The sequence below is a fragment of the Ursus americanus genome, chromosome 12 (genome assembly GCF_024610735.1).
Source record: "Ursus americanus isolate L20-20 chromosome 12, mUrsAme1.1.p, whole genome shotgun sequence".
Lineage (NCBI taxonomy): Eukaryota > Metazoa > Chordata > Mammalia > Carnivora > Ursidae > Ursus > Ursus americanus.
In genome coordinates, this window is record NC_142138.1 from 43,009,256 (window position 1) to 43,036,785 (window position 27,530).

The 27,530-nt window shown below is 33.8% G+C and overlaps 1 protein-coding gene across 2 annotated transcripts in view; it reads right to left on the reverse strand.

Annotated features, from left to right (window-relative positions):
- The window catches only part of HFM1 (helicase for meiosis 1), a 102,374-nt gene that overhangs the window by 42,550 nt on the left and 32,294 nt on the right, over positions 1-27,530 (reverse strand). For both annotated transcript variants that reach the window (XM_087866100.1, XM_087866099.1), the window contains 12 exons: positions 26,613-26,656; positions 26,404-26,505; positions 25,862-26,007; positions 24,853-24,947; positions 24,084-24,217; positions 23,237-23,284; positions 20,000-20,080; positions 12,513-12,604; positions 10,810-10,916; positions 10,664-10,711; positions 2,791-2,888; positions 2,577-2,708 (listed from right to left, as the gene is read on the reverse strand). In XM_087866100.1, coding sequence (XP_087722226.1) covers positions 2,577-2,708; positions 2,791-2,888; positions 10,664-10,711; positions 10,810-10,916; positions 12,513-12,604; positions 20,000-20,080; positions 23,237-23,284; positions 24,084-24,217; positions 24,853-24,947; positions 25,862-26,007; positions 26,404-26,505; positions 26,613-26,656 — 1,127 coding nt within the window. The remainder of the gene's footprint in view (positions 1-2,576; positions 2,709-2,790; positions 2,889-10,663; positions 10,712-10,809; positions 10,917-12,512; positions 12,605-19,999; positions 20,081-23,236; positions 23,285-24,083; positions 24,218-24,852; positions 24,948-25,861; positions 26,008-26,403; positions 26,506-26,612; positions 26,657-27,530) is intronic.

Here is a 27,530-nt window from a genome sequence, read left to right on the forward strand (position 1 = left end):
TGTGGCATTTATTCAATTGTTTGTATTTATTTTTTCAGACTGAAATAAAACATGTATTTGCTTTATAGAAGAAAGAGGAACTCTTTGGTCTACATGATGATTTATTTTTTTTTTTTTTAAAGATTTTATTTATTTATTCGACAGAGATAGAGACAGCCAGCGAGAGAGGGAACACAAGCAGGGGGAGTGGGAGAGGAAGAAGCAGGCTCATAGCGGAAGAGCCTGATGTGGGGCTCGATCCCAGAACGCCGGGATCACGCCCTGAGCCGAAGGCAGACGCTTAACCGCTGTGCCACCCAGGCGCCCCTACATGATGATTTAATTCTTATTTTTATCATATGTCACCCATAGAGAAAGTACCAAGCAATTCCTACTGTTATATTACACTCATATTTGAAAAAAAGACAACGTGATTTATGGATGGGAATATTGCTTCATAAAGCTATGGCTCTCTGAGCATTTCCATCCTAGAACTAGAATTCTATGTTTTTATACTGAAATCAGATAATTTTACTCTTCTGTCTAAAATTTCCAATTCCTTCCCATTGCATTTAAAATAAAGTGACAATTTCCTACCATGACCAAACTCCCTTACCTACCTGACTTGACCACAGCCTACTTGTCCCATTTAATTTCCTACCATTCTCCTCTTGTTGACTACTCTCTAGTCACATTTGCTTTAATTTTGTTCTTCAAATACATCAAGCTCACTTCCATCTTTGCACCTTCTCTGTTTTTTTTATGTTTTAAGAAACTGGAATTTAAAATTCTTACACTCACAAATGAATTCAACCAATCCCCAAAATTGGACATACTGTCAGAAGTATAAAATTCCAAATTTTAACCATCTTGCCTAAAGCACATATATTACTGGTGGGATATTACACTATTTCTTTTTCCATACCTTTAACTATCCTTGGGAATTTCTCTTATTCATTCTTAAGATACAACTCTTAGTATTAATAATTCCTTCATATTCATTTTCCCTCAAAACTGTTCCTGAATTTTACTTTTTTATAAACATTGTTGAAAATCAATTTGTATTCATTATTTTTTTTCCTGATGTTCAGGAAGAACTTAGATTTGCTTTTTTATTTAGATTCTCCCATTTGTCTAGTGTATGAATTTTGCTGGGCAATTTTTGCTTCTTTCTCTTCAGCCATACTAACTGTAAAAAACACATTAGTGTTTGACAATTTGGAAGGGATAGAATGTAAATGATGCCTGACTGACAATATTCTAGAAAGTCAGATTCTGACTGTTTTTTTCAAAATATAACGAAAATTTTCATAATAATAATTTAATCTAATTTCAAAATTTCTGTAAGTTTATTTCCTAAATGGAGCCTCCTTCTCACATTAGAACTCATCTTTGTGAGATGGGTGCAGCATCTGGTTTGCTAGGACTTCAGTAGAGAGGTGAGCCTTAATATCAAGAACCCCTCCTCTAATTTGACCTTACTTTCACCAGCTAATCCCCATCTTTACCCCAGTTCCCAGGACTGGTCAATCCTCTGCTATCCCACTGATTTCAAACTTCAAGGAAATAAAAAAGCACTTCCTCACAAAATAGTTGGAGATCTTTGTTCTAAGGAATAATGAGAAAATCCCTAATAACCCATTACATAATTTTTTTAATGTCCCCAAGATGCATATAAAATTATAAAGCTAACAAAGCTGTCAGTCATGGAATAACAACCCTCTTCTTAGAGAGAAGGAGTAGGATCACAAAATCAAAGGCAACAAACTGGAAAACTCTGAAGTACTTAGTTATACCCCAGTCTTTGTAACTGGCACCCTTTAGAGTTTTTCAGTACAAAACTTGAGCTAGATCTCAATAGATAGGAAATAAATAGGCACAATCTTCTGTCTACAGAATCTCTATGAAGATCAGTGAAAATATTGTCCTGTTACTGAAAAAAAAGAGAAAAAGTTAAGATACAAATAAGTGACATAATTCTCTGTAATGAATTAAGAATGGCCAGGATTGCTTGCTCTGTACCTTGTCATTGAGACCAAAACAAAATAATCATAAAAGTGGAAGAAAGAGCAACATATAGTTACCTAATTACTAAAATAAAATTTCACTCTTGGTTCAAGAACAAATTTAAAAATAGGAGAATTCACTTTTATTAGGGGGTGCCTGAGTGGCCCAGTCAGTTAAGCATCTGCCTTTGGCTCAGGTCATGGTCTCAAGGTCCTGGGATAGAGCCCCACATCAGGGCTCCTTGCTCAGCAGGGAGTCTGCTTCTCCCTCTCCCTCTGATCATCCTCCTTGCTTGTACTCTCTCTCTCTCTCTCATCTCTCTCCTCCAACCCTCAAATAAATTTTTTAAAAATCTTAAAAAAAAAAGAGCATTCATTTTTATTAGGTTTCCCAAATGATTTCAAATAGAATCCTTTAAGCAGGAGAAAACGAAAATCAGATTTTCAAGAGAAGTAAAGTTCAGTACCTTATTCAGGCCTACAAACACAATTTTTCTCAAAGTCATAACACCATAGAATAATTTTCCTAACAATGAAAAACAAAATAAATTGCAGACATTGACAAATTGCCTGCCTGTATTCAGTACCTACCAATTTTTTCCAGCTGTTTGGATATATGTAGAGAGTTTTCCCAAAGTTTGCATCTAAAACATTTAGCTAAAATCAAGCTGTTCAATAGTACAGCAAACTTCTTTTCTTGAACAGCCACAAAATCTGACAACCCTAAAAAAAAGTTTCCAATGTTAAATCTAGTATACTAGTTTACTGGGAAAAATATTGAAAATCCATTAATCCTATAACGTACATCTTGTAATTCGTGAACCGTTTCTGAAAATCTTCGCGGTATCTTGTGTCAAAGCAAAGTCTTGTATGGGAATGCATCCTAGCTGAGCCTGAATAAGACTGAAGGAAAGAAGAAATTTCATGATTTCCTTTTAAAAACTATTAGCTCATAGTATTTGACATCACTGAAGCATCTCTTCTTAAAATTCCTCTCTGCCTTGATTTCTGTGACACTAGATGATTCTATACCTTGCATCATTATTGTTACAAGTCATTGTTAGCTTCTTTCCAACCTCTAAAAGACCCCTTCTTATTTCTCTACTCTTCTTCATTCCTTCAACCTCTCTTTCTCTCGAAAATCTCATTTCTTCTCAAGACTTTCATTATAATCTCTAGATTGATAAATTTCAAATGCTTACAGGGCACTCTCACTTAGACTATTTCTTTAACCTCGACACATCTAAAATTGTTGTCATATTCTCATCCAATAGAGTTCTTTTAGCTCTACATATATAAGTTATTATAGAAAAGCAAGGCACTCTGTGTAATACACAAATATTTATTAAGTGCCTATAAGTGACAAGTAGAGTGTTAGGTCTGAAGATTCTGTTCAACATATGAAGGTCGGTAACATATTAGTTGATTATTAGAAACTAGCAGTTGCTTGGCTACAAAATTTGAGGAGTGGGTGGGAAGAAGGGAGAAAAGGAACTAACGTACATTGTGCCTACTATATCCCATTTTGACTGTTTACTTTTCTCACCAGACAAATGATGTGCAACTCACCCTATGGATCTAACTAAAATTATCAGACTTATATTAATTTCTTGAAGGTCTCTTGATAAGTCAGGTAGACAAAGAGAGAATAATAGTTATATTTCATGGTTTAGTTTTAGCAAACAATATGTGAAAATAGAAGGTTGTAACCAACTCACTTCTCAGAATGGGTGCATATAGCTGAAACTATAGACTATTTGATTCTTTTGGCTATAGTATATCTTCTGAAAGTTATTTTATATTATTTATTAAGAAATCATTGTAAAGAATAATCTAAAATTTGTATGGAACCGCAAAAGACCCCAAACAGCCAAAGAAATCTTGAAAAAGAAGAACAAAATTGAAGATATCACCATCCCAGATTTCAAGATATATTACAAAGCTATAGTAATCAAAACAGTACGGTACTGGCACAAAAAGCAGACATATAAATCAATGGAAGAGAATAGAGAGCCCAGAAATAAACCCATGATAACATGGTCAATTAATCTTTGACAAAGGAAGCAAGAATATGCAATGGGAAAAGGACAGTCTCTTCAACAAACGTTGTTGGGGAAACTGGACAGACACATGCAAAAGAATAAAACTGGACCACTTTCTTACACCATACACAAAAATAAACTCAAAATGGATTAAGGACCTAAATGTGAGACTTGAAACCATCAAAATCCTAGAAGAGAACACAAGCAATAATTTCTCTGACATTTTTCTAGATAAGTCTCCTAAGGCAAGGGAAACAAAAGCAGAAACAGCTATTGGGACTACATCAAAATTAAAAGTTTCTTCACAGCAAAGAAAGCAATCAACAAAACAAAAAGACAACCTACTGAGAGGGAGAAGATAATTGCAAATGATATATCTGATAAGGAGTTAATATCCAAAATATATAAAGAACTTATACAACTCAACACCAAAAAACAAATAATCCAATTTAAAAATGGGCGGAAGACATGAACAGACATTTCTACAAAGAAGACATACAGATGGCCAACAGACATATGAAAAGATGCTCCACATCAGTAATCACAGGGACATGCAAATCAAAACCACAATGAAATACCACCTCACATGTGTCAGAACATCTAAAATCAAAAACACAAGAAACAAGTGTTGGTGAGGATATGGAGGAAAAGGAACCCTTGTACACTGCTGATGGAAATGCAAACTGGTGCAACCAGGAGAGATCTTAAATGGCTCAACCAAAGATGATAGTAATTAGTAATAACCATTTCTTGAATACTTACTATGCTCCAGGGACTACATTAGATGCTTTGCATACCTATGACAGAAATTGCTAGCTGACTGTCCCATTATGTGTTCTTACCTATACACGAAGATTATATTTCTCAGTCAACTTTGTAGCTAGATGCAGCCCTTTACTAAGATTAGTTAGCAAACTAATAAAAATGATACAAGAACTTTCCAAAAGACTTTTGTATCCTGGCCAACTTAGTAAAGGAAGGATTTTTCAGAATAGATCTGTGCGTAAAGAATAGAAATCCCTCAAATGAATCCCACCTCAGGTACCACATCTTAATCTAGACAAAAGTAGCTATTTGGTTTTGTTTTTAAATAGATCCATTTTCTTTTTCATCATTTTAATTAAAGACTATAAACAAGAACAACAACAACAAAAGAAATCCTGCAAAGTTAAAGGTGTACTATGAAGCTGTACAACTCTTCTGAGAGAAGAGTTATTCTGAAGCTATTTTTTCTGCCTAAACAAAAAATAAGAATACCCAAAGAAACACCTGAGACAAAGGATCAAGATAGCACACGGAGCCTTCTATATACTTACTCTTCTTCAAATTCCATGAAAGGATGGACATATGTATATGTGTGTTTATATATGTATGTCTCCATCCATAAAACTACAGGAAAGCAAGAAAGTATGCCACTGATAGACCAGAAAATTTAATGTTAGAAATAAAATCTATGAAGAGGAGCAAACCTATGAGAAAAATAAAACTGGAGGAAATCATCCACAACACATGCAGAAGAATCAATAGACATAATATTGTAATACCTGGCAACAGATGGTAACTACATTTATCATGGTGAGCATCACGAATTGTTGAATCACTATGTTGTACACCCAAAACTAACATAACATTGTATGTCAACTATACTTCAATTTTAAAAAAAAACTCTTTCCTTAAAAAAAAAATCAACAGATTAAGAAGGAGAGAGAGTGATGAGATATTTGTCTGAGCAATTTACTGAAATGCTGTATTCTGAGCAAGTACATTAGTCCACCCCTGCCACTCTCTCTCATTTGTGGAAAATATTAGGCAGTTGTAGTATGTACTAAGAGGCTAACACAGGATTGTAGACATTGGAGCCAGAGAGGCAGGTCAGTTTTCTAGGTAGTAACAAACACCCAGGAGAGGTAAGGAGGCTTTATTCTTCTCTTTTTTAGATTTTACTTATTTATTTATTTACTTATTTGAGAGAGAGAGTGGGGGGTGATGAGGAGCAGAGGGAGAGGGACAAACGGACTCTATGTGGGAGAGAAAGTATAAAATGTGGAGAAGAGAGTCAGAAGTCCCACATTCAGCTAGAAGGAGTTCCAGAAAGAGTGAACAGAGGGAATAAAAGAGAAATAATTAACTTATAGAAGAAAACTTCCCAGAGCTCAAGAAAGATACAAGTCTACATATTACGAGAGTCCCCAGAGTGCTGTGCAAAATAAAGAATAAAGATACACACGAGACCGTCATGCTGAAATTTCCTAACACAGATAAAGAAAAAAATTATTTTAATATTCCGAAGAGAAAAAAAAAGTTATTAACAAAAGAATGAAAACAAATTGGGTCACCAAAAATGGATGCAAGAAGAACAGTACCAAAGAAATTTCTGAAGAATAATTTAGCCAAACTCATTCAAATGAAAGAGCAAATTATATTTTAGGCTTATAAAGAATCCGAAAGACTCAGTAAATTACTTGAGAATGTACCCAGCAGAATAAGCTATATATGTAACAAAAAGGAAGGCAGAAATTTTAAAAAGCAGTAAGTAAGCAAAGAAATCAGTGAAAAAAATTAGGTAAGTCTATAATTTTTAATGCACACTTAAGATATTTTCAAATTAACAACTGGAACTAAAATCCCAAAGATCTGAATAAACATGGGAGAGAACAAGAAGTAGGAGGGAAGTGAAAATGTGAAAAGGTTTTGACTCATACAGGGAAGTTTAAAATGTTCATTTTCTACAGATATTGGTAGAAAAATACAAATCTACACATGCAATATAGAATTTTAAAGGAAGAGCTAGCTAGAAGAACAAAAACAAAGAAAAATTGATATATCCAAAAAGAGGCAGAAGAGGCAAAAGAAAAAAATTAGTGCGAAAAAAGAAAGAAACAAGCAATGATAATGTTAAGAAAACATACAATAACAGTAAGTCTAAACATATCAGTAATTATAATAAATGTAAATAGACTGAATTCCTCAAAAGAATTCTGAGACTGGATAAAAAAACAGTAACAAAATCTAGCTATATGTTATATATACAAATTATATGTAAAATAAAACAATATGAAAACATTAAGAATAAAAAACATATACAAAATAAAACTAGTAATATTAATATTAGACAAAATAGAATTAAAACCAAAAAGCATTCAATAGGACAGTTAGTTGACTCATCTACCCAGCTCCTTTCCATCTAGCAGCAGAGAGGACAAGATAGGACAAGAAAGGCAACATGGACATGTGAGCCTATTGGTCTGTAGTACCTAAAATATGTCTAACTATAAGGTTAAGTACAACTTCTTTTTTTTAAAAGATTTATTTATTTATTTATTTGAGGGGGGTATGGGGAAAGAAAGAGAGAGAGAGAGCGAGCATGAGCAAGGGGAGGGGCAGAAGGAGACAGAATCTCTCTCCTAACTTATACCATATAAAAAATTAACTCCAGTTGCCTTATAAGAAACCCCCAGGTAAAAATAAAACGGTTTTCAAGTATTAGAAAAAATGACAGGAGATGTCCTATAATCTTAGGATATGTGGCAGAGACTGCTTTGCCTACCCAACATTCACTCTCTTTCCTTCTTAATAGTAGAACCCCAATTTTAATCTAGGCATACTATCACCAAGATATTTCCCAGTCTCCTTTGCACTTAGGAGGAGTCATTAGGTGCAAAATGTTGTCAGGATTTCCAAGAAGTCTACTAAAAGAGAGAAAATACTCAAATGTAACAGCTGAAGCCCTGGCAGTCATTTTGGACAATAAGGTGACATTGAAATAGAAGTTACGTGGGATGGCAGAACCGAAAGATAGAAACCCAAGTACTGATGATACCATGAAGCCACCATATCTACCTCAGACTATCCACTTTGAGCTATCTCTTCTGTGAAAGAAAAGTAGCCTGTCTTCTTTAAGGTATTGTTAATTCATTTTATTATACAGTTTTACATAGTTGAACCTAAACCTAAGAAATACAGGATGGGAAAAAACTTCCTAAAAGACATAAAACCTAGAACTCATAAGGATAAGATTAACATGTATGATTTTATAACTATTTAAAACTTCTGCATAAAACCAGATAATACATATATTTCCTCCTAATAATCAGGGATTTGCAAATTTTTAAATATAATTTTCACCCATTAGATTGACCAAAGTTTAAAGATACAAAACAAATATTAGTATGTGTGGAAACAGTCACTCTTTGTATACTATGAGTGGGAACTGTAAATTAGAGACTTTTCAAAGGCAATTTGGCATCATATATTAAATCTTCTCATATATATATATATATATACACTTTCACCCAGAAATCTTTGAAAAATATGATAGAAACCCAAGGAAGCTCATTTCAGCACTATTTGTAGCAGTAAAAATTTGTAAGCCACCTAATTCTTCATCAACAAAGGGGTGGTTAAAAATTATACTCATATTTATAGAATACATTGCTATTAAAGTATACGTTGTCATTAAAATAAATAAGGTTGACGTGTATATGTACTGATATAGAATCTTTTTATTTAACTTTATTTTATTATGTTCAATTAGCCAACATATAGTACATCATTAGTTTTTGATCTAGTGTTAAACGATTCATTAGTCGTGTTTAACACCCAGTGTTCATCATGACAAGGGCCCTCCTTGTCAGCTGGTTACCTCATCCCCCCACCCCCTTTCCTTCTATAACCCTCAGTTGGTTTCCCAGAGTCCAGAGTCTCTCATGGTTTGTCTCCCTCCCTGATTTCTTCCCATTCAGTTTTCCCTCCCTTCCCCTATGGTCCTCATGGCATCACAAGAACAATAATTATGATTTTTTTTGTAGTAGACATTACATATGTTTATTAGCACACATATTTGTGCTAAATAAATAGGAAATTGGAAGGATGCACAGCAAACTACTGATAATAACTACTTCTGGGGAAGAAAGATGGGGAAGTCAAGACAAACCTTACCTTTTGATTTATAAATTTTTGACTCTTTAAAAATTAATCCATGCCTTACTTATATAATAACAAGAAACAAATGAAGAAAAAAAATCACTGATTTGAAAATACATCTTATGAGTTCATTGAAAAATACCAGTTAAAACAAACAGAGCTAAGGCTGAGTACAAAAGATCTGGGAATTAAAGTTATAAAAAATTTAAAAATAGCCTTAAATTAAAGGTCAGAAACTTGGAAGGATGAAAGTTTAAAATTAAGATTAACACCTACTTAAAAAAACAAAAAACCAGATCTGAAATTCAGCACTGTAACAGGGATATAAGAGACATATGAAAGTGACAACTATGAGACATCATCACCTACCAAAAAACTGTACATTTTGGATTAAGAAAAGACCCCACATAGTTATCTCTTCCTGGTCACACTTAAGTAGATGCAGAAAGGTGGGAAATTATAATAGGAAACTAAACTACAATATTTATAAAAATTACAAAATCATCAATTCTAAAATATGACAGCCCCAATCAAAAGAATGTATGACTCAATTTAAGGGAAGGTAAATGGAAGCATTCAAGCTGCAAATAAAGTGTTCCTAAGAAGATGCTTGTGGGAAAATACTTTGATTTCATTTGACCCAAGAGTGGATGCAACAAGGTATATTGGGAAAAAAACACTGAGAGAAGCAACAGACCTAGGTTTTAGTTCTAGCTCAGTCTCTAGCATGGCAATACAATCTTGGGAAAGTCACAGCTTATCTGGGCATCGCTTACTTCATTTGTAAAATGAAAGGACTAGACTATATGGTCTCTAAGGGTATTTGAATTTCTAGAAAAATATAGCTTAGAAACAGAACATTAACTTCTGTTGTCCAAGCTATAGATCTGCTTGTTGAGCAATATACAACTGTGAAAAGTTTGTTTCTGAGACTTCAAGGCATGTGGGAGATAAAATTCAATGGAATATAAGGAAGTATACCAGAGAGAGTGACCTCCTCTAGCTAAGGAGGAAAAACAAATTCTTTGGATAAGGGGTTTTATTGAAGCACATAAAAAAGTCATTTCACATGAAATCACATCATCTAAATCAAACAGTTTAACATTAAGACCTAAATACTCAGAAAATCAACCACTAGGCAAGCAGGAAAGAATATCATTATATTTGTGACTGCAAACTGTAAAAGTCACAATTTACAATGTAGTCTTAGTTTACTCTTCTAATTACTATTCCTCTATACAAACTTCCCATTCTCAGTAGAATAGACATTCCACTGTCATATATGCATTCTCACTCATGTTTTTACTTTTACTATTTGTCTCTCTCCCTCAATGCCGCTATCATTCAATATACATTTATTATATGTGTTTTCATACTGTCCATCATCTTTATACACATGATTCTCATTCAAGCTAACTTGAAAGCTCCTGATGATGACAAACTTAACCTCCTTTTCTATCATTACCTTGCTTCAGCAGAACACACTCTCAAAAAATGTTGACCTAAAAAATTCACAAATCATCTATTTTAATTGAAGTCTGAGCGTTTTCGGACATTAATTTCATATCTATATTGACACCTTATTTTTATGTAAATGTGTTCTTTTTTGTATTAAGGAAAACAAATTTAAAATATGTTTTAAAACTAAAAAAATTTTTCATAAATATGAATCACAAATGGTAGTATTTTAAGACATTTAACAATTATCTTTACCAATTTACTTTCATTTCTCTTGTTTTAATTCTTCCTTCCATTGGAAATCTATAAATAAAAACACAGGGCAAAACTTTAATTATTACCACTTATTTTAACTAAATAGAACCTTTAAAAATTATTTAAAACATATTTAATTTCCTTACCTGATAGTTACCCGATTTGGATCTTTGTTCAAAGTATTCAGTGTTTTCTTTTCATTTATCCTTAACTGCACATCTACAAATTCCTTGCAGCTGGCTATCATTGTGACCTATAAAATTTCATCATTTGCCCATTTACTTATGTCCCTTCTTTACGTCTTTCCGCTCATCTTTTTTCTATTTACTTATTTTCCATGCTGCCTTGGGATAGCACAGCTTTATCATTTAAAATGTGTTAACAGAATTAAAGATTCGCTTTATACATTTTGCTTCTTTGAAATGTGAATGAATGAAGGACACATTCTTGTCACATGCCAGACATTATGCTGGACACCAATAAGATCACAAAGATTAATAAAATAAAATTTAAAATATTCAGTCCTGTGCCCACCACACTGTAAGCACTCAATAAATGTAGCTGTCATTTCTACTACTATTATATTATTATTCACCCTTCTGTAGTTTGCAATCATTATCCTGATTGAGATTAATTTTGTAATGGAAAGAATGCTTTAGATATTAAGAAATTTGTATTACAGATCCTACTTCTGTCAGATGACTTTGAGCAAAGTACTCTTTGTGCTTCGGTTTCTCACATCTGTAACATGAAATTAACATCTGTTCTAATCCTCTTACACACTTACTGAACTCAAAATAAGATTAGTTAATGTTAATATTAGGGTTTTCTCCTCTTGATTTCCCTTAGTTAAGAATAATATTTACATAAAAATACATGCATTCTAGTTTTCATCAGTTTTTGTGCAATTTTTGTATAATAATCTCATTACAAAAATCAACTTAGATATTTTAAATAAAAATTAATGGTTAAATTTGAGAATAAGAATAAATATCTTGTTGCATATTCATGTACCCTATAAAGGGAGAAAGGACCAATACAGTTCTCAGGTGTCAACAACATGACTATCGCTCTATTTACTGCTGTAGTTGTAAAGTTGCCCTCACTGCTGATATCTTAGCATAACCTTGTTTTCACTCCCACTTCTCCACAATCACTGCTTTTTTCTGGTCCATTACCAATACTATCTTATTTCTACTATTATTCTGACGCAAAAGCTTTAGGGAAGAATTGCAAGTACGTGGCACACATGTCCAACATTGTCCATCACTCACAGCAGACTTGCCTAATATATCCTGCCACATCATCCTGGTCTTTCTCAACAAAGTACACTTGGTAGCCACCACCAAGGTAATTGGCATTATCACTTAAGTTGAAAGGTAGTTGCTATCCCACTTTGGGTATGTATATGAATTTTCTTAGCCCTGATACAGAGATACGATTGAAAATATACTGTAAAGAGTAATATTCCATATCTCATGATCAACGGTATATAAGGAGATATATAAGCACTACTAGAAATGCGTTCTTGGGGCGCCTGGGTGGCACAGTCGTTAAGCGGCTGCCTTCGGCTCAGGGCGTGATCCCCGCGTTCTGGGATCGAGCCCCACATCAGGCCTCTCTGATAGGAGCCTGCTTCTTCCTCTCCCACACCCCCTGCTTGTGTTCCCTCTCTCGCTGGCTTGTCTCTGTCAACATAAATAAATAAAATCTTTAAAAAAAAAAAAAGAAATGCGTTCTTGTCTGCTTACTCATTCTTAAATTGCATGAGATATGCAAAGTAGTTGTTTCTGCAATATTATTTTTACTACATCATTACGTATTTATTTTCTAGTGACAACTAATTTACCAGATCTAATAAAGTCTCTTTTCCACTGATGGTACAAAATTTCTTCACTGTCTCAAATGTGATGTAATACCAAGCCATCAATCTTCCTGCCTCTGTGGAAAAAGATGAAAAAAGAAACATTCACCCCATCAGTTGAAACAACTTGCTTTTTCAGCAGTTTAACAAACATTCCTTAACATCTATTCTGTGTCTGTAACAGCATCAAGTACAAAAGACACACCAGAAAATCTAGAAGACACAGTTTCTAGAATTTATAGGTTGGCTAGGGAGATAACTACATGCAAAATAGCCAGACTAGAGGACAAAATCCAGTTAATGATAATATTTGCATATACAAGGGGCACCTGGGTGGTTCAGCTGGTTAAGCATCTGACTCTTGATTTCGGTTCAGGTCATGATCTCAGGGTTGTGAGGTGAAGCCCGGTGTTGGGCTTGGTGCTCAGCCTGAGTCTGCTTGAGATTCTCTCTCCATCTCCCTCTGCCCCTGCCTACCCTGTGCACACATACTCTCTCTCTCTCTAAAATAAACAAATCCTTAAAAAATATATTTACATACACAAGCTTAAGTACAGAGAAAATTAAACCTAAGAGAATGGTCAGTGTGGGATGTCTTAGTAGAGATAACGGGGCTTGAGCAGGATTTAAAAATAAATAATACGCCTTGGCAGAAAAGAAAAGCTGTCATGACCAGAGTTAAAAAAAAAAAAAATCAAGACTTATTTATCAAAACAGTAAAGTTAAAGACTATCTTTAGGGCTGTGTAGGTGGCTCAGTCAGTTAAGCATCTGACTCTCATGAGACTGAGCCCCACGTTGGGCTTGTGCTGGGCATGGAGCCTGCTTAAGATTCCCTCTCTCCCTCCCCTGCCACTCTCTAAAAAAAAAATTTTTTTTTAAAAAGACTATCTTTAGAATACTTTAATGAGAGATATGGCTTGATAGTGACTATGAGTTCAGCTCAAACTGACCTGCTTCAAGTTACTGCTCCAACACTTAGTAAGTAGGTGATCATATGCAGGTTATTTTACCAGTTTCTTAATGTAATTTGGGGAAAATAGAAGTATATATGTCATATGTTTGTTGTGAAGATTAAATGCAATATCATATGTATAGTACTTAGCACAGTGCCTAACATTAAATAAATGTTGCTACTTTTATTACGAAAACACAATGAATAAAAGACTATGAGGGCCTGAAAGAGCCTTGAAATACTAACAAAGGAGTTTAGATTTTGGATTTGATTTGTAAAATAACAGAGGACCACTTAAAATTCTTAAGCAATATTTAATTAAATTGAAGTTTGAAAATAAATTGTTTTGGAAATAGAACACTGAGTTGGCTGGAAGTAGCAGTATGGGTAGAGCAGGGGTAAGTAAATGATGAAATGAAATTCATTTGAAAAGTTACTGGTGTCAATTACAAGTTGTCAAAAACATTACAAAGAATTTCAAGCCTTATGAACACACAGAGGAAATAGCTGGGAAGAAAAAATTGCATATTGCTTCTCAAGCAAAGGTCTAACACTTATATATGTACTACAGGTTTTACTGAAGAAGGGAAGAACTGGACATTCCATCAGACATATAGGCATCAAGGACATGGAAGAGTAGACAGAACTAAGAATCAGGAAGAAAAGTAGTCAGGGAAGCTTAAAAGCCACATTATCAATTAGGATCCTGGTGGATATGTTCAACCAAAACATGGTTGATTCAGTGGTTCATAAAAGGGAGCTTCTGAGAGCCATGTGTGAGATATACAGAATATGGTTACCATGGGAACTAGTATGTTAACCTTTACGATATATTTAAAGATGCTCCTCTTATCCTAGATGTTTATAAATTAATATAAGGTTTCTCCCTGCTAGAGAAAATGAAAGTTTGAGAGAAGACTTGATACTTGCTGGATTATTAGAAAGGATGAAAGATTCCCAGGCAAGGTATAAAAATAACTTAGAAAGGAAGGCATGAAGAAATTGAGTCAAAGTAGAAGGATTGGAAAATATTTAAAAAGATTTGCAAGTGAAGGTGGAAATAAAGATGCAACTTTTAATCAATATGATGTTGAATGATGAATATTCTTATAATAGCAAATTCAGGATATTTCGAAATGAAGGCCATAGGATTGGGGGGTGGGGTAGAAGTAGAGGCCATGAGACCCCTCTCACATCTCTCACTACCAGAAGTGACTGACTGATGGCTCCAGCTACTATGTTCTGAATCTATCACTATGTTTACATCAAGATCATACTTCTTATGAGATGCTCCAAACCAATACTAAGCACGGCAGGAATATTAAGGTAGATCTATAAGACAAGAACTCCTTGGATAGGGAACTTTGAACTTAAAGATTCTCCATCAGCTTTGCTGAATGGCCTTAGGACTGCATTTTAGGTTAAAATTCTTTCCTTCTTCGAAGCAAACAACTAAATAATTCATGCAACCTCATAACAAGAACACTAATCTCAATAATTATCCTAATAAAAATATTAGCACAGCTTAAAAGATGTTACATTTCTCATAAAGTTATACCTACATACATAAACACATGCATGCATACATACGTAAACACTTTGTGTTGTTGTTTTTTAATAGCTTAATGGTGTAATAAGAGTTGAGGCTGCTGAGTTATGAACACAAAGGACAATATGTTTAGAGACTGGACATTGGGTAATATGTACTTTCAAGGCAGAGTACATGGCCAACCTGGGCCCAGAGGAAGACCAGGTAAAAGGGCATCATGTGCAGTACTGTATTATTCTGAGAATTCAGCTACTTTCAGCTAGATTTGTGTATTATATGTTAAGCTGCTATGATGGTCAATTTTAGGTGTCAACTTAACTGTCAACTGGCCATAGAGTACCTCTATATTGGGTCAAATATTATTCTGGATGTGTCTGTGGGGATGTTTTTGGATGAGATTAACATTTGAATTGGTAGACTGAATAAAGCAGATTGCCTTTTTTTTTTTTTAATATTTTATTTTTAAGTAATCTCCAAATCCAATATGGGGCTCCAACCTACAACCCCAAGATCAAGAGTTGCAAGTTCCAACTGAGCCAGCCAGGTGCCCTGCGGATTGCCTTTCCTAATGTGGGTGATCTTCATCCAATCAGCTGAAGGCTTAAATAGAACAAGAAGACTGACCCTCTGGTGTAAGAAGGAATTCCTCTGCCTGACTCCTTTAAGCTGGGACGCAGGTCTTTTCTTGACTTTGTATACTTGAACTGAAACACTGGCTCTCCTTGGGTCTCAAGACTACCAGCTTTAGACTGGAATTTATACCATCAGTTCTTCTGGTTCTCATGTCTTCACACTCAGACCAGAACTACACCATTGGCTCTATAGACCTCTATCTTACTGACTGCAGATCTTGGGACTTCTAAGCCTCCATACGTATGTGAGCCAACTACTTATAATAAATTTTATCTATCTATCTATCTATCTATCTATCTATCTATCATCTACTGACTTTCTCTGGTGTGTGTGTGTGTATATGTATATATTATATATATATATGTAATATATAAATAAATAATATGTATGTATATGTATAGCCTGGACATGGAATGACAGAGGAATTAAAGAGAAACCAAAGATATCAAATATTTCATAATCTTAAGCTTGGCAAAATGGTTATGCTGTTGGGAATGATAGGCAAATATAGAGACAGATATATTTTTTTAACCTTGGACAAAAGAGAGCAACAACTCTCATGGTTCATCCCCCTTCTGTTTACCCCCCCTTCACTTAGCATAATCTCCTCCAGTCCCGTCCATGTTGCTGCAAATGTTGTGTAATCATTCTTTCTGATGGCTGAGTAATATTCCATTGTATATATGGACATCTTCTTAATCCAGTCATCTGTTGAAGGGCATCTTGGCTCCTTCCATGATTTAGCTATTGTGGACAATGCTGCTATGAACATTGGGGTGCATATGGCCCTTCTCTTCACTACGTCTGTATCTTTGGGGTAAATACCCAGTAGTGCAATTGCTGGATCATAGGGTAGCTCAATTTTTAACTTTTTAAGGGACCTCCACACTGTTTCCTAAAGTGGCTGTAACAACTTGCATTCCCACCAACAGTGTAAGAGGGATCCCCTTTCTCCACATCCTCTCCAACATTCGCTGTTTCCTGCCTTGTCCATTTTTGCCATTCTAACTGGTGTAAGGTGGTATCTCAAGGTGGTTTTGATTTGAATTTCCCTGATGGCTAATGATTTTGAACATTTTTTCATGTGTCTGTTAGCCACTTCTGTGTCTTCATTGGAAAAGTGTCTGTTCATATCTTTATTGATTTGATTATTTGTTTCACATGTATTGAGTTTGAGAAGTTCTTTGTAGATCTTGGATACAAGTCTTTTATCTGTAGTGTCATTTGCAAACTGTGGACTCTGGGAAACAAACTGAGGGCTTCAGAGGGAAAGGGGGTGGGGGATTGGGATAGGCCGGTGATGGGTATTAAGGAGGGCACATATTGCATGGTGCACTGGGTGTTATATGCAAGTAATGAATCATGGAACATTGCATCAAGAACTGGGGATGTACTGTATGGCGACTAATATAACAAAATAAATATTATTTTTTAAAAAATTTAAAAAAAGAGAGCAACAACTCATGTTTATGGTAAAAATTTTTTGCATTGGTTATCCCATTTGATCATCACAACAACCCAATAACGTAAGTAGGACACATAATATATTCTTGTTTTGCAGATGGAATAAACTAAGGTTCAGTGAGCATCAGGTCACAGCTAGCAAGTGGTAGAATCAGGAGTGAAATCCAAGTTTTGGAACCCCAATTTTATGTTCATTCCATTTCACAGTATTCCAAGTCAAATTAACTGTCACATGCTTCTGGATGTCAAATTAACTGTCACATGCTTCTGGATGTCAAGTTTCATGTTATTCATGTAAGTAAAGACTTCCAACAGAAAATTGAGCACTGGGGCACCTGGGTGGCTCAGTCAGTTAAGCATCCCACTCTTGATTTCAGCTCAGGTCATGATCTCAGTTTCCTGGGATCGAGCCCTGCATGGGCTCTGTGTTCTGTACAGAGTGTGCTTGTCCCTCTCCCTCCCCCTTCTTGTTTTTGCTCTCACTCTTGTACTCTTGCTCTCTCTCAAATAAATAAATAAATAAATAAATAAATAAATAAATAAAATCTTCTAAAAAAATAAAATAAATCTTAAAAAAAAAAAAAGGAAAAAGACAATTGAGCACCAAATTCTGTAAAGAAGGTAAGGGACCAGAATCAAAATTACAGTTTTGAATTCATTTATGTAATGACTGTAGCTGAAGCTTGAAGGTAAATCATGTTTTTAAGAAAATAATCATAAACTGGGAATGAAGGTCCAAGGTCTGCAACTTTAAGAAACCCATAGTAAAGCAAAATGGTCAGCAAGGAGAGACTGAATAAAGCAGAGGAAAACTAAAAGATTACTAAGAAGAGGAAAATTAGTCAGGTAGTATTCAATGATGATGGAGAAGAATCATTATAGATCATTTATTTGATATATTCAAGAGTAGAAGGAATGGTATCCATGTATTCAAGAAGTTCCACAGGGACGGGGCGCCTGGGTAGCGCAGTCGTTAAGCGTCTGCCTTCGGCTCAGGGCGTGATCCTGGCGTTATGGGATCGAGCCCCACATCAGGCTCCTCTGCTATGAGCCTGCTTCTTCCTCTCCCACTCCCCCTGCTTGTGTTCCCTCTCTCGCTGGCTGTCTCTGTCGAATAAATAAATAACATCTTTAAAAAAAAAAAAAAAAAAAAAAAAAGAAGTTCCACAGGGAAGGAACAATAGTGGGAATTAGATTCTTGAGAGTAAAAGTACCTAAAGAACAGATGAAGTTACATTGATGATTCTTATGTCCCCTCTAATGAGACACCCTAGAATACACAGAAGATAATTTTCACAAACAAAATTATGTTTATCAGAAGAACCATGGGAAAAGGAAAAAACAGTTATAAATCTAGGTCTGAGAGTAAGGGCAATAAATTGCTTTAAAAACTTAACCTTATATAAATAGATGAAAAGAACCAATCAGAGATTAAGAGCACAATAAGCGAATTTAAAAATATAAGTGAAATAAGTCAAGCAGAGAAAGACAATTATCATATGGCTTCACTCATTTATGGAACATAAGAAGTAGGAAGAATGGTAGGAGAAGAAAGGGAAGAAGAAAGGGGGGGTAAACAGAAGGGGGAATGAACCATGAGAGACTATGGACTCTGGGAAACAAACTGAGGGCTTCAGAGGGGAGGGGGTGGGGGAATGGGATAGGCTGGTGATGGGTATTAAGGAGGGCACATATTGCATGGTGCACTGGGTGCTATACGCAAGTAATGAATCATGGAACTTTACATCAAAAACTAGGGAAGTACTGTATGGTGACTAACATAATAAAAAAATATTATTATAATTTAAAAAATAAAAAAATTAAAATATACTTGATGGAAAAATAGGCCAAATGAAGCAGAGGAACGAATTAACAACCTGGAAGACATAATAAAATGTAACCAAGCTGAGCAAAGGAGAGGAATGAAAATTATGCAAGTTGAGAATAGTCTTAGGGAACTCAGTAATTCCATCAAGTGTAATAACATTTGCATTATAGGGATCTGAGAAGAAAAGGAGAAAAGGGGGTAGAAATTTATTTGGAGAAATAATAGCTGAAAACTTCCCTAATCTGGGGAATGAAACAGATATCTAGATCCAGGAGGCATAGAGATCCTCCCAAAAATTCAGCCTTAGGAGGTCCATACCAAGACACACAGTAATTAAAATGGAAAAACAAAACAACAACAACAACAAAAAACAGAGATAAAGAAAAAAATTTAAAACCTTATATTAAATACAAGTAAAAACATGATACAAAGTCATACATTTCTAAACTATGGTTGCAAATGTATAAAAAATGCATTAAAAAATGGAAGGACACATGTCAAATGCTAACAGTAGGATTCTGATTTTTTAAAAACTTTCCTATATCTCCCAACTTCTACTAAGGATTAATTTGAAATAACGAAGTCAATATTTTCCCCAAGAAACTTCTAATCATGAGTGCTAAAAACTACAAACCATTCTTTGTCTCTTCTATTATATTCTAAATAGAATGAAAAAGACAGAGAAAGAGAGAGAGAAAAGGAGCCTAAGTAACCATGTGGATAACCAATGTTTGAATAATTGAGAACTGACAAAAGGGTATCTACAAGAACTATAAGAGGTTTGAAGTGACCCAAAGATTTCAATATTTCAATTCTCTGCCAAAAGTCACCAGAATCAGTAAAGACAAAGTGCCTGTCAAAAAGAAGGTCTATAATTTTATAAATAGGACTCTTACATAAATATATCATGCTAATAATGATGATACCCTGTTGAGATAACTGAGATCACAATTTTAGTATCATCTAAATCTTAGTGGAACATATTTTAAAATTTAGTCTTAGTCTTAAGCAATTGTTAAATTTAATAACTGATGGAAAAATTACCAGTTGGTTTGAAATTAATATCTTCATCCATCCTTATCAAGTCCAGAGATGATAAATCATTCAGATTCTTCAAACATAACTCTGTTCAATAATAAGAAACATATTTTTATTTTAGCAAGATAAGGGAGCAGCACAAAACAGAATTTATAATCAAATATGCTAAAGTTCTGTTTCTGTATATTTGCTGTGGGAAAAACTGTAGTGGCTACCTAAGTGTAAGGAAAAACTCATTAAATAAAAAGACATTTAATAAGCTAAAAAGATTTTCTAATAGTAACAATAATATAAATTATCAAAATAAGTGATGAAATAACATTTACAACTTGAAACTTTTAATTTTAAGTGAGGAAATTTGCATTTCCTCATTTAGTTCTCATAATAACACAACAACGTAGGTACTAATATTATTTCATATACAAGTTAGGAACAAAGAAATAAAGAAGCTAGTTACTTGAACCATCCTGCTATCTGACTTGCAAAGTGGCATGGTTTTCTTTTCCTTTGTTTGTATATATCTTTGATAAAAGTTTTTTAAAAAGTATGAAGAGTCAAAAAGAGCTACAAAGATTGTTCAAAAAACTCCAGTCTTTTCCCTCCTCTGAGTATGCCACACTCTTGAGGCAACCACTTGTGACTATTTCAGCTGATGCTTTTAGTACTTATTTCAGCATCTCTAACATGCTACTATTGCTACCTGGAAGGAACCTCTGAACAGGAAGCAATGCAAGTTCAACTTTCACTGACCAATGAAGATCAGAGCAATTGTAGTAGCCTGCTGCCCACAGTGCTCCCATTGTTCCATGCTAGAAAGCCCGGAAGATTGGAGGTAATTCAGTGCACGGAGTGGGAATGCTACAACTTGCTCAATCTTAAATAGAGTAGCCACTCACAAAAACATAGCCCTTAAAAGGCAAAATTCTTTGAGAAATACTTCAGTTTAAGCAACATTGCTTAGGCAGCTTGAAAAAGTTTTAAGTATTTGGTTAAGTAAGGCTTTTGAAGTCTTTGCTAATTTTCTTAATTACCCACTATTAACATGCAATAAGTTAATCAGTCAAAGAAGAATACTTACTGTATTATATACTGAGCACTATTCTAAGCTTTAGGTTTACAGCAGTAGCAAGACAAGGTTCCTTCTCTAAAGAACTTATATTTTATGGAAGAAAACAATCAGTACAGAATTTAATGATAAATAATAAAGTTTCAAAATAAAGCTGAGAGAAAGGACCCAGAAAATAAGAATTTTTAAGATTTTAACTTAAGTTTTTATGTATTTCTGATATAAAGCTATTATATAATATCTGATATAGTAAGGATATATTCATCCTAATTTTCAACATAAGCGTATCACCTTTCCAACAAAAGGAAAACAGCAATAATATCATGGAAATTGTTTTACCATCCTTTTTGAAGAGGTAGATTTAATTAAGGTAGTCCAGGAAGGCCTCTCTGAGGAGTTGATATTTGATCAAAGATCTGAATGAAATGAAGGTGGAGACCACAAGTAAAATATGTGAGAAGTGTTCCAGGAATAAGGAACAGAGTGGAAGGATCTGATGTGGAAACAAGCTTGGTGTGTTTAAGGAACAGCAAGAGATCCAATTTAGAAACAGTAGAATGAAAGAGGGGGAAAGTGACAAGAGATGAAGCCAGAGGAATAGACAGGGAGATATCAAGGAGGATTTGTGGGCTCTTGTGAAAGTTTGCATTTTTTTCTAAGAGTGATGAGGGAACTACTGGAGGATCCTTAGCAAGAAAGTATAACCAAATTTAGGAATGCTAAGGATCCTTCCTAAGAGATTTAAGGCAGAACTCCAGGGATACCAAAATATTATATTCAGTTATATAATAAACTTGGCTATTCTTTATAGGCAAAACTTAGCTACCCTATAATGACTAAAGATAAGGTAAATATGAACTATGGTTCTGCTAATTTAACAAAAGTTAAATCATTACAATTATCAGAATATAGCAAGACTATATTGGACTATCTTGGACTATCTGATTTCTTGTGTGTATTTGGCCATTATGATCAAAATATATGTTTTGAAAACTCCATTACAAAACTGGTCTGTAAACAAAGGATAATACTACTATTTTACAGATCTGTTTCTCAATAGCAGTGTTATGAATCTATGCTATTGCTTATCACCTGTTTCAACAATATATTTATACTTTAATCAAGACAATTTTACTGCTTCATCTTTATCTCTGCATTTTAATATGCCATATGTATATATCCAAGTAGAGAATAAATTAAAATTGGTTAAATATTTTCAGATCTACACCAAGTGAAGGTCTAGACCAGGAGTGCTGCTCTGTAGAGGGACGTCTACTCCTTGATTTTTTTTTCCCCCTTAAAGTTATCTTTGTACCCAATGTGAGGCTCTGGGGCTCAAACTCAGAACCCCAAGATCAAGAGTTGTATGCTCTACCAATTGAGACAGTGAGTTACCCCAAAATTGGCTAAATATTTTTAGTGGATCTAAAATTTTTTTCTTTCACTGAAAGGCAATCTCAATAAAAAGAAGAGCTGACAATTTCTAATCCTAATAAATGCTCAACAATTTTTTCATATTTGAAAAGACAGGTAATGAAGTATTAATTAATTAAAAAATTATGCTGGGATTTGATGGGAATACATCATTAGCACAGATTAGGATAAGAAGCCCATAATCAAGGTAGGCTTATATATTCAATTAAAATTAAACTAGAAAAATGAAGCGTTGTATACTATAGGCAATATTTTCAAAGACGAGGGTCATTTTTACAATAAAAACAAAGTTAACATAAAGGAAGATACTCTGATAGAATTATAAATTCATTAATTTGGAAAAAAAAGTACATGTGCTAAACTTTATTTGCATGTGAAAAAGAAATACTGCATACATTTTTTTCTGGAAACAAGTTTACTTTTTTTTTTTTTTAAGATTTTATTTATTTATTTGACACAGAGAGAGAGAGAGAGAGCGCAAATAGGCAGAGCGGTAGACAGAGGGAGAGTTAGAAGCAAGCTCCCTACCGAGCAGAGAGCCCAATGTGGAGCTCAGTCCCAGAACCCTGGGATCATGACCTGGGCCAAAGGCAGAGGCTTAACTGACTGAGCCACCCAGACACCCCACAAGTTTACTTTTTTAAAAAAATAATTTACCAAAGAGTATTCTTACTTTCCACACTAACTGACCTTTTTCATTAAAATTTACAAAATATAATTTTTTACAAGGAAATGCATCAAACCTTGTAATTTTGCTTCAATTCCATCTTTGTTCAATCCAGATGCAAAACCTGTAAAAGTTATGAAAATTCATAAAAAATTAAAATAGAAAGGACTTAACTCATCTTTATAGGCTCAGTTTATACCTGAGTTAACTAGAATAGAGTACTCTAACTTAATCTCAAATAGGGGGAAAAATAGCTTAATGAGTTAAAACAAGGCTTAACTATCTATAGAAAATAACCACTGCTGTAAAATCCTTTCAACATCAATTGGCTATCTTTTGCTTTTTTATTGTATAGCCATGACCATGCATACTGTATTTTTTCCCCTCAGATATCTAAAGTTTTGAACCTGTGTGTATTAGAATAGTACTGCAACAAATCAGGTTTTAATTTGATATTCAGCAATTCCAAGTATTTTTACTTTATAACCTGCACCATATGAAAGAACCTTCTAGAAGCAACATAACCACACGTGTGTTAGCTCTAGAAGCAGGATGCAAATTCCAGCAGCAACAGCAGTACTATACACTTTGATTTGAACACTAGTTCAGACAAAATTCAAGAATTTTTTTTACTTTAACTTTTTAAAAATAATTTTAGGCATTTTTATTATTTTTATTCAAGTTAATTTTTTCCTAAAAGGTCTATTTTTAATGGTGCTGATTTCAAACCTTATTAAAAGACTAGAAGTAAAATAAATAAAGATTTCTCACATTTGTCTACTCTTGCCTCTAATGTATTTCTGAATGTTATTTTTTATTTCTGTTACCTATTAGTGTCTGTAATCTATTCTGTGACTTAATAGCATAAATATACTCAACTGGCTTGAAAAAATTTACTACTTTTTCAAATCAAAGTAACAAACCATAATGAGATGGATTTTTCAAAGCTCTGATATAAAGCAAAGTTGATCGTATCCATTCCAAAGCAATATTCACATCTGTGATGGTATGTAACACTATCTCTGCATTTAAATGTTCAATAAGATGTCTGTGTAAACTAATAGAAAAAAAAAAACCTTTGCATTAGTAATACGTATTTCAACGCCATAACCTTACCTTTTTAAACTGCAACAATATTTTGAATAATTCAGTAATTGAATATAACTGAATATGCTCATTGCTATATTAATAATAATTCATGAACGATAACTTAATTTTCAAAGACATAAGAAAAAACCATAAAAAATCAGTTCAACTGTTAAAAAATTATAGATTTTTCTCTGTCCCGTGGCTCCAGAAGATATTATTACTTAAAAAGAGTGGAGAGTGAATATTCTCTCATAGTATTACAATCATATACTTCACTGAAAGGTCCCAGATTGCCTATCTCTCTATTATTAAACAAATTTTAAAGATGTAAAGAGATGTGAAAAATTATAGTCTTATTACTAATTTGGCCTTTTATAACAAGGATACATGCTACCACATGCTAAGAAACTACTGAATAAAAATATTATGCTACCCTCTTTTTTAACTATTGAGTTTCTTAAAAGGACACAAACTTTCTACTTAGATTATTGAAAAGTTTCAAGACAATGGCCTTAGAAAATCTCCTAATCAAATTTCCTTTTAATATGCAAAAAGGAAAAATATAAGCGGTATTAATATCTTTTAGAATATTTTCTGTATTACCTGCTTTCTACAGTGTCACTACAAGCTAACATCTGAATATACTTCTCTTTTGTACTTAATCGAGTCATAATAACTGCAGTAGCTGTAGTGTCAAACTGGAAAAAAAAAAAAAACACACACACACACACAGAGAAATGTAGTAAAAAAGAGTACATGTTGGTACCAGTCCTCTTCAAGAACTCATGAATTTCATTTTATATTAAGCAGTCCCTGTCTTAAACAACAAAAGCCTTAAAAATGCCTCTGAATTTGAATGTTCACTGAAAATTTAATTTAGAACCTTCCAAGAGTAGAGGTGTAAAAATATTATTTTGGTTTCAATGCAACATAATTTTAGTAATAGTAAAATCAAAACAAACTTAGGCAACTGGATAAAAGTTATAAGATTTGGTATAGTAACATAATCTAATTGATCTTATAAAAACTATGATTTATATAACATAATATTTTGACATTCTTTGAAAAGATATTCTTCCTAAATGTTCCCTTACTAACTATACGAATGACTTCTTTAAGTATTTGCCTAAAGAGTAGGACATGTTTCGTAATGTACATGGGCTAATTTTTAATTGTCACAATACCTGGGGACCACTATTGACATTTTGTGCTAAGACTCGGTGATGCTACACATTCTGCAATGTATGACAGTCCTAAACAATGAAAAACTGTCCCATCTAAAATGCGAATAACATCCCCATTCAGAACAAAAAACAAAAATCAAAAAACCCTCAAAACCAAAAACAAAAAAACCTTTTGACAGTATATACACATTCATCAACCCAACCATCAGCCAAGAGAAACTCAGGGAATAGAGGCAGCATGTCTCCTTCGGTGAGACTTGTTTTACTTCTAGGTCTCCATTAAAGTAGACTTTCCGTTGCACTTATTTTTAAACCTAATTTGAATATGAAATGTTAATCTAAATGTTTAACAAAAAGTACACAAAAAAGAGTTTTTGCTTTTTACCTTATTTTAAAACAAGTTACAAAAATAAAATATTGTCACTTACTTGAGGTCGACCAGCTCTACCAATCATCTGTAGAATATCTGTTTCACTGTACTCCTCAAACATTCCTCCAGCATAATGCATTGTAGATTTTATAACTACTAGGTGAGCAGGCAAATTTACTCCCATAGCTAAAGTACTGGTAGTAACTGCATCAGATTAAGAAATAATACTTTCAAGCCATATAACTTTATTGCTTCAGGTAGACATCTTCTTATAAAATATATATTCTTATACGTAAAAACTCACACATAGGGAATTTAGGAAAAACAAAGAGGAAAAGAACATTACAATGTGAAACAATAACACATCTTAAAACCAAAAACTATTAAATTCTTACTTTTCAGGTAGCACTGTGTTCAGTAGCATGATAAAGAACTAAAACTGCCAGAGTTTACTGCAGCACGTATATGCATGGGTAATTACATAATTTTAGATTCTTGGAAGAAAAACAGAAATAAGCCAGAATACTTGAACTTTTTCTTTTTTTTTCTCTTAGTTTTCCGAAATATCTTATAATAGCCACAAGAATGTGTTTTACTTACAAAGAACTGGTAGATCTCCAACAGTGAAAGCTCCTTCAACTACTTTTCTATCTGACAGCTCCATACCAGCATGATGATAAGCAACACCATGTATTAAGATATCTATAATAGAAATATATAACCTGTTATATGCTGTTAGTTTTTCATCCATAATTGACTCCTTTTATGTGTAGCTGAAAATTCTATTCAAAAATAATCTCTAAACTTACCTCTCAGTTTTGAATCTCTTATGGAATATGCACACTTCTGTAACCTATTTTAAAAATACCATAAAATTATTAAGAGTAATTCCCATTAACATAAAAACTCTTAGTTTAGTAATTATTTTGAAGCTACAGATATTAGAACATTTTCACAATATCATTGTTTGAAAATCACCTTTAAGAAGTAGACAATATCTAACTTTCATATTCAGAAGTCCTTAAATTTACAACTCAGCAAAATAAGAAACAATTTAAAAATGGGCAAAGGATCTGAATAAACATTTTTCCAGTAAAGTTATACAAATGGCCAACAATACATGAAAAGATGCTCCACATCACTAATCATCAGGGATAAATGAAAGTCAAAACTACAATGAGATATCACCTCACACCTGTTGAATGGCTAGTATCAAAATGACAGGAGATAACAAATGCTGGTGAGGATGTAGAGAAAAGAAAGCCCTTGTGCACTGCTGGTGGGAACAGTAAACTGATACGGCCACTATGGAAAACAATATGAAGGTTCCTCAAAAAATTAAAAATAGAACTACCACATCATCCAGCAATTCCACTTCTGGATTATATCTAAAGGAAACAAAATCAGTATCTCAAAAAGGTACCTGTACTCCTATGTTGATTGCAAAATTATTCAGAATAGCCAACATATAGACACGACTTAAGTGTCTGAGACAGATGAATGGATAAAGAACATTTGATACACACACACACGCACACATACACATAATGGAATATTACTGAGTCTTAAGTAAGAAGGAAATTCTGCCTTTTTCAACAACATGGATGAAGTTAGCGGGCATTGTGCTAAGTGAAATTAGCCAAAATGGTAATAATATGGTAATACAGACAGTTGATTCTCATATTATCCCACCCTGCTTAAGAAATTGAAACTGAGAGAAGTAATGT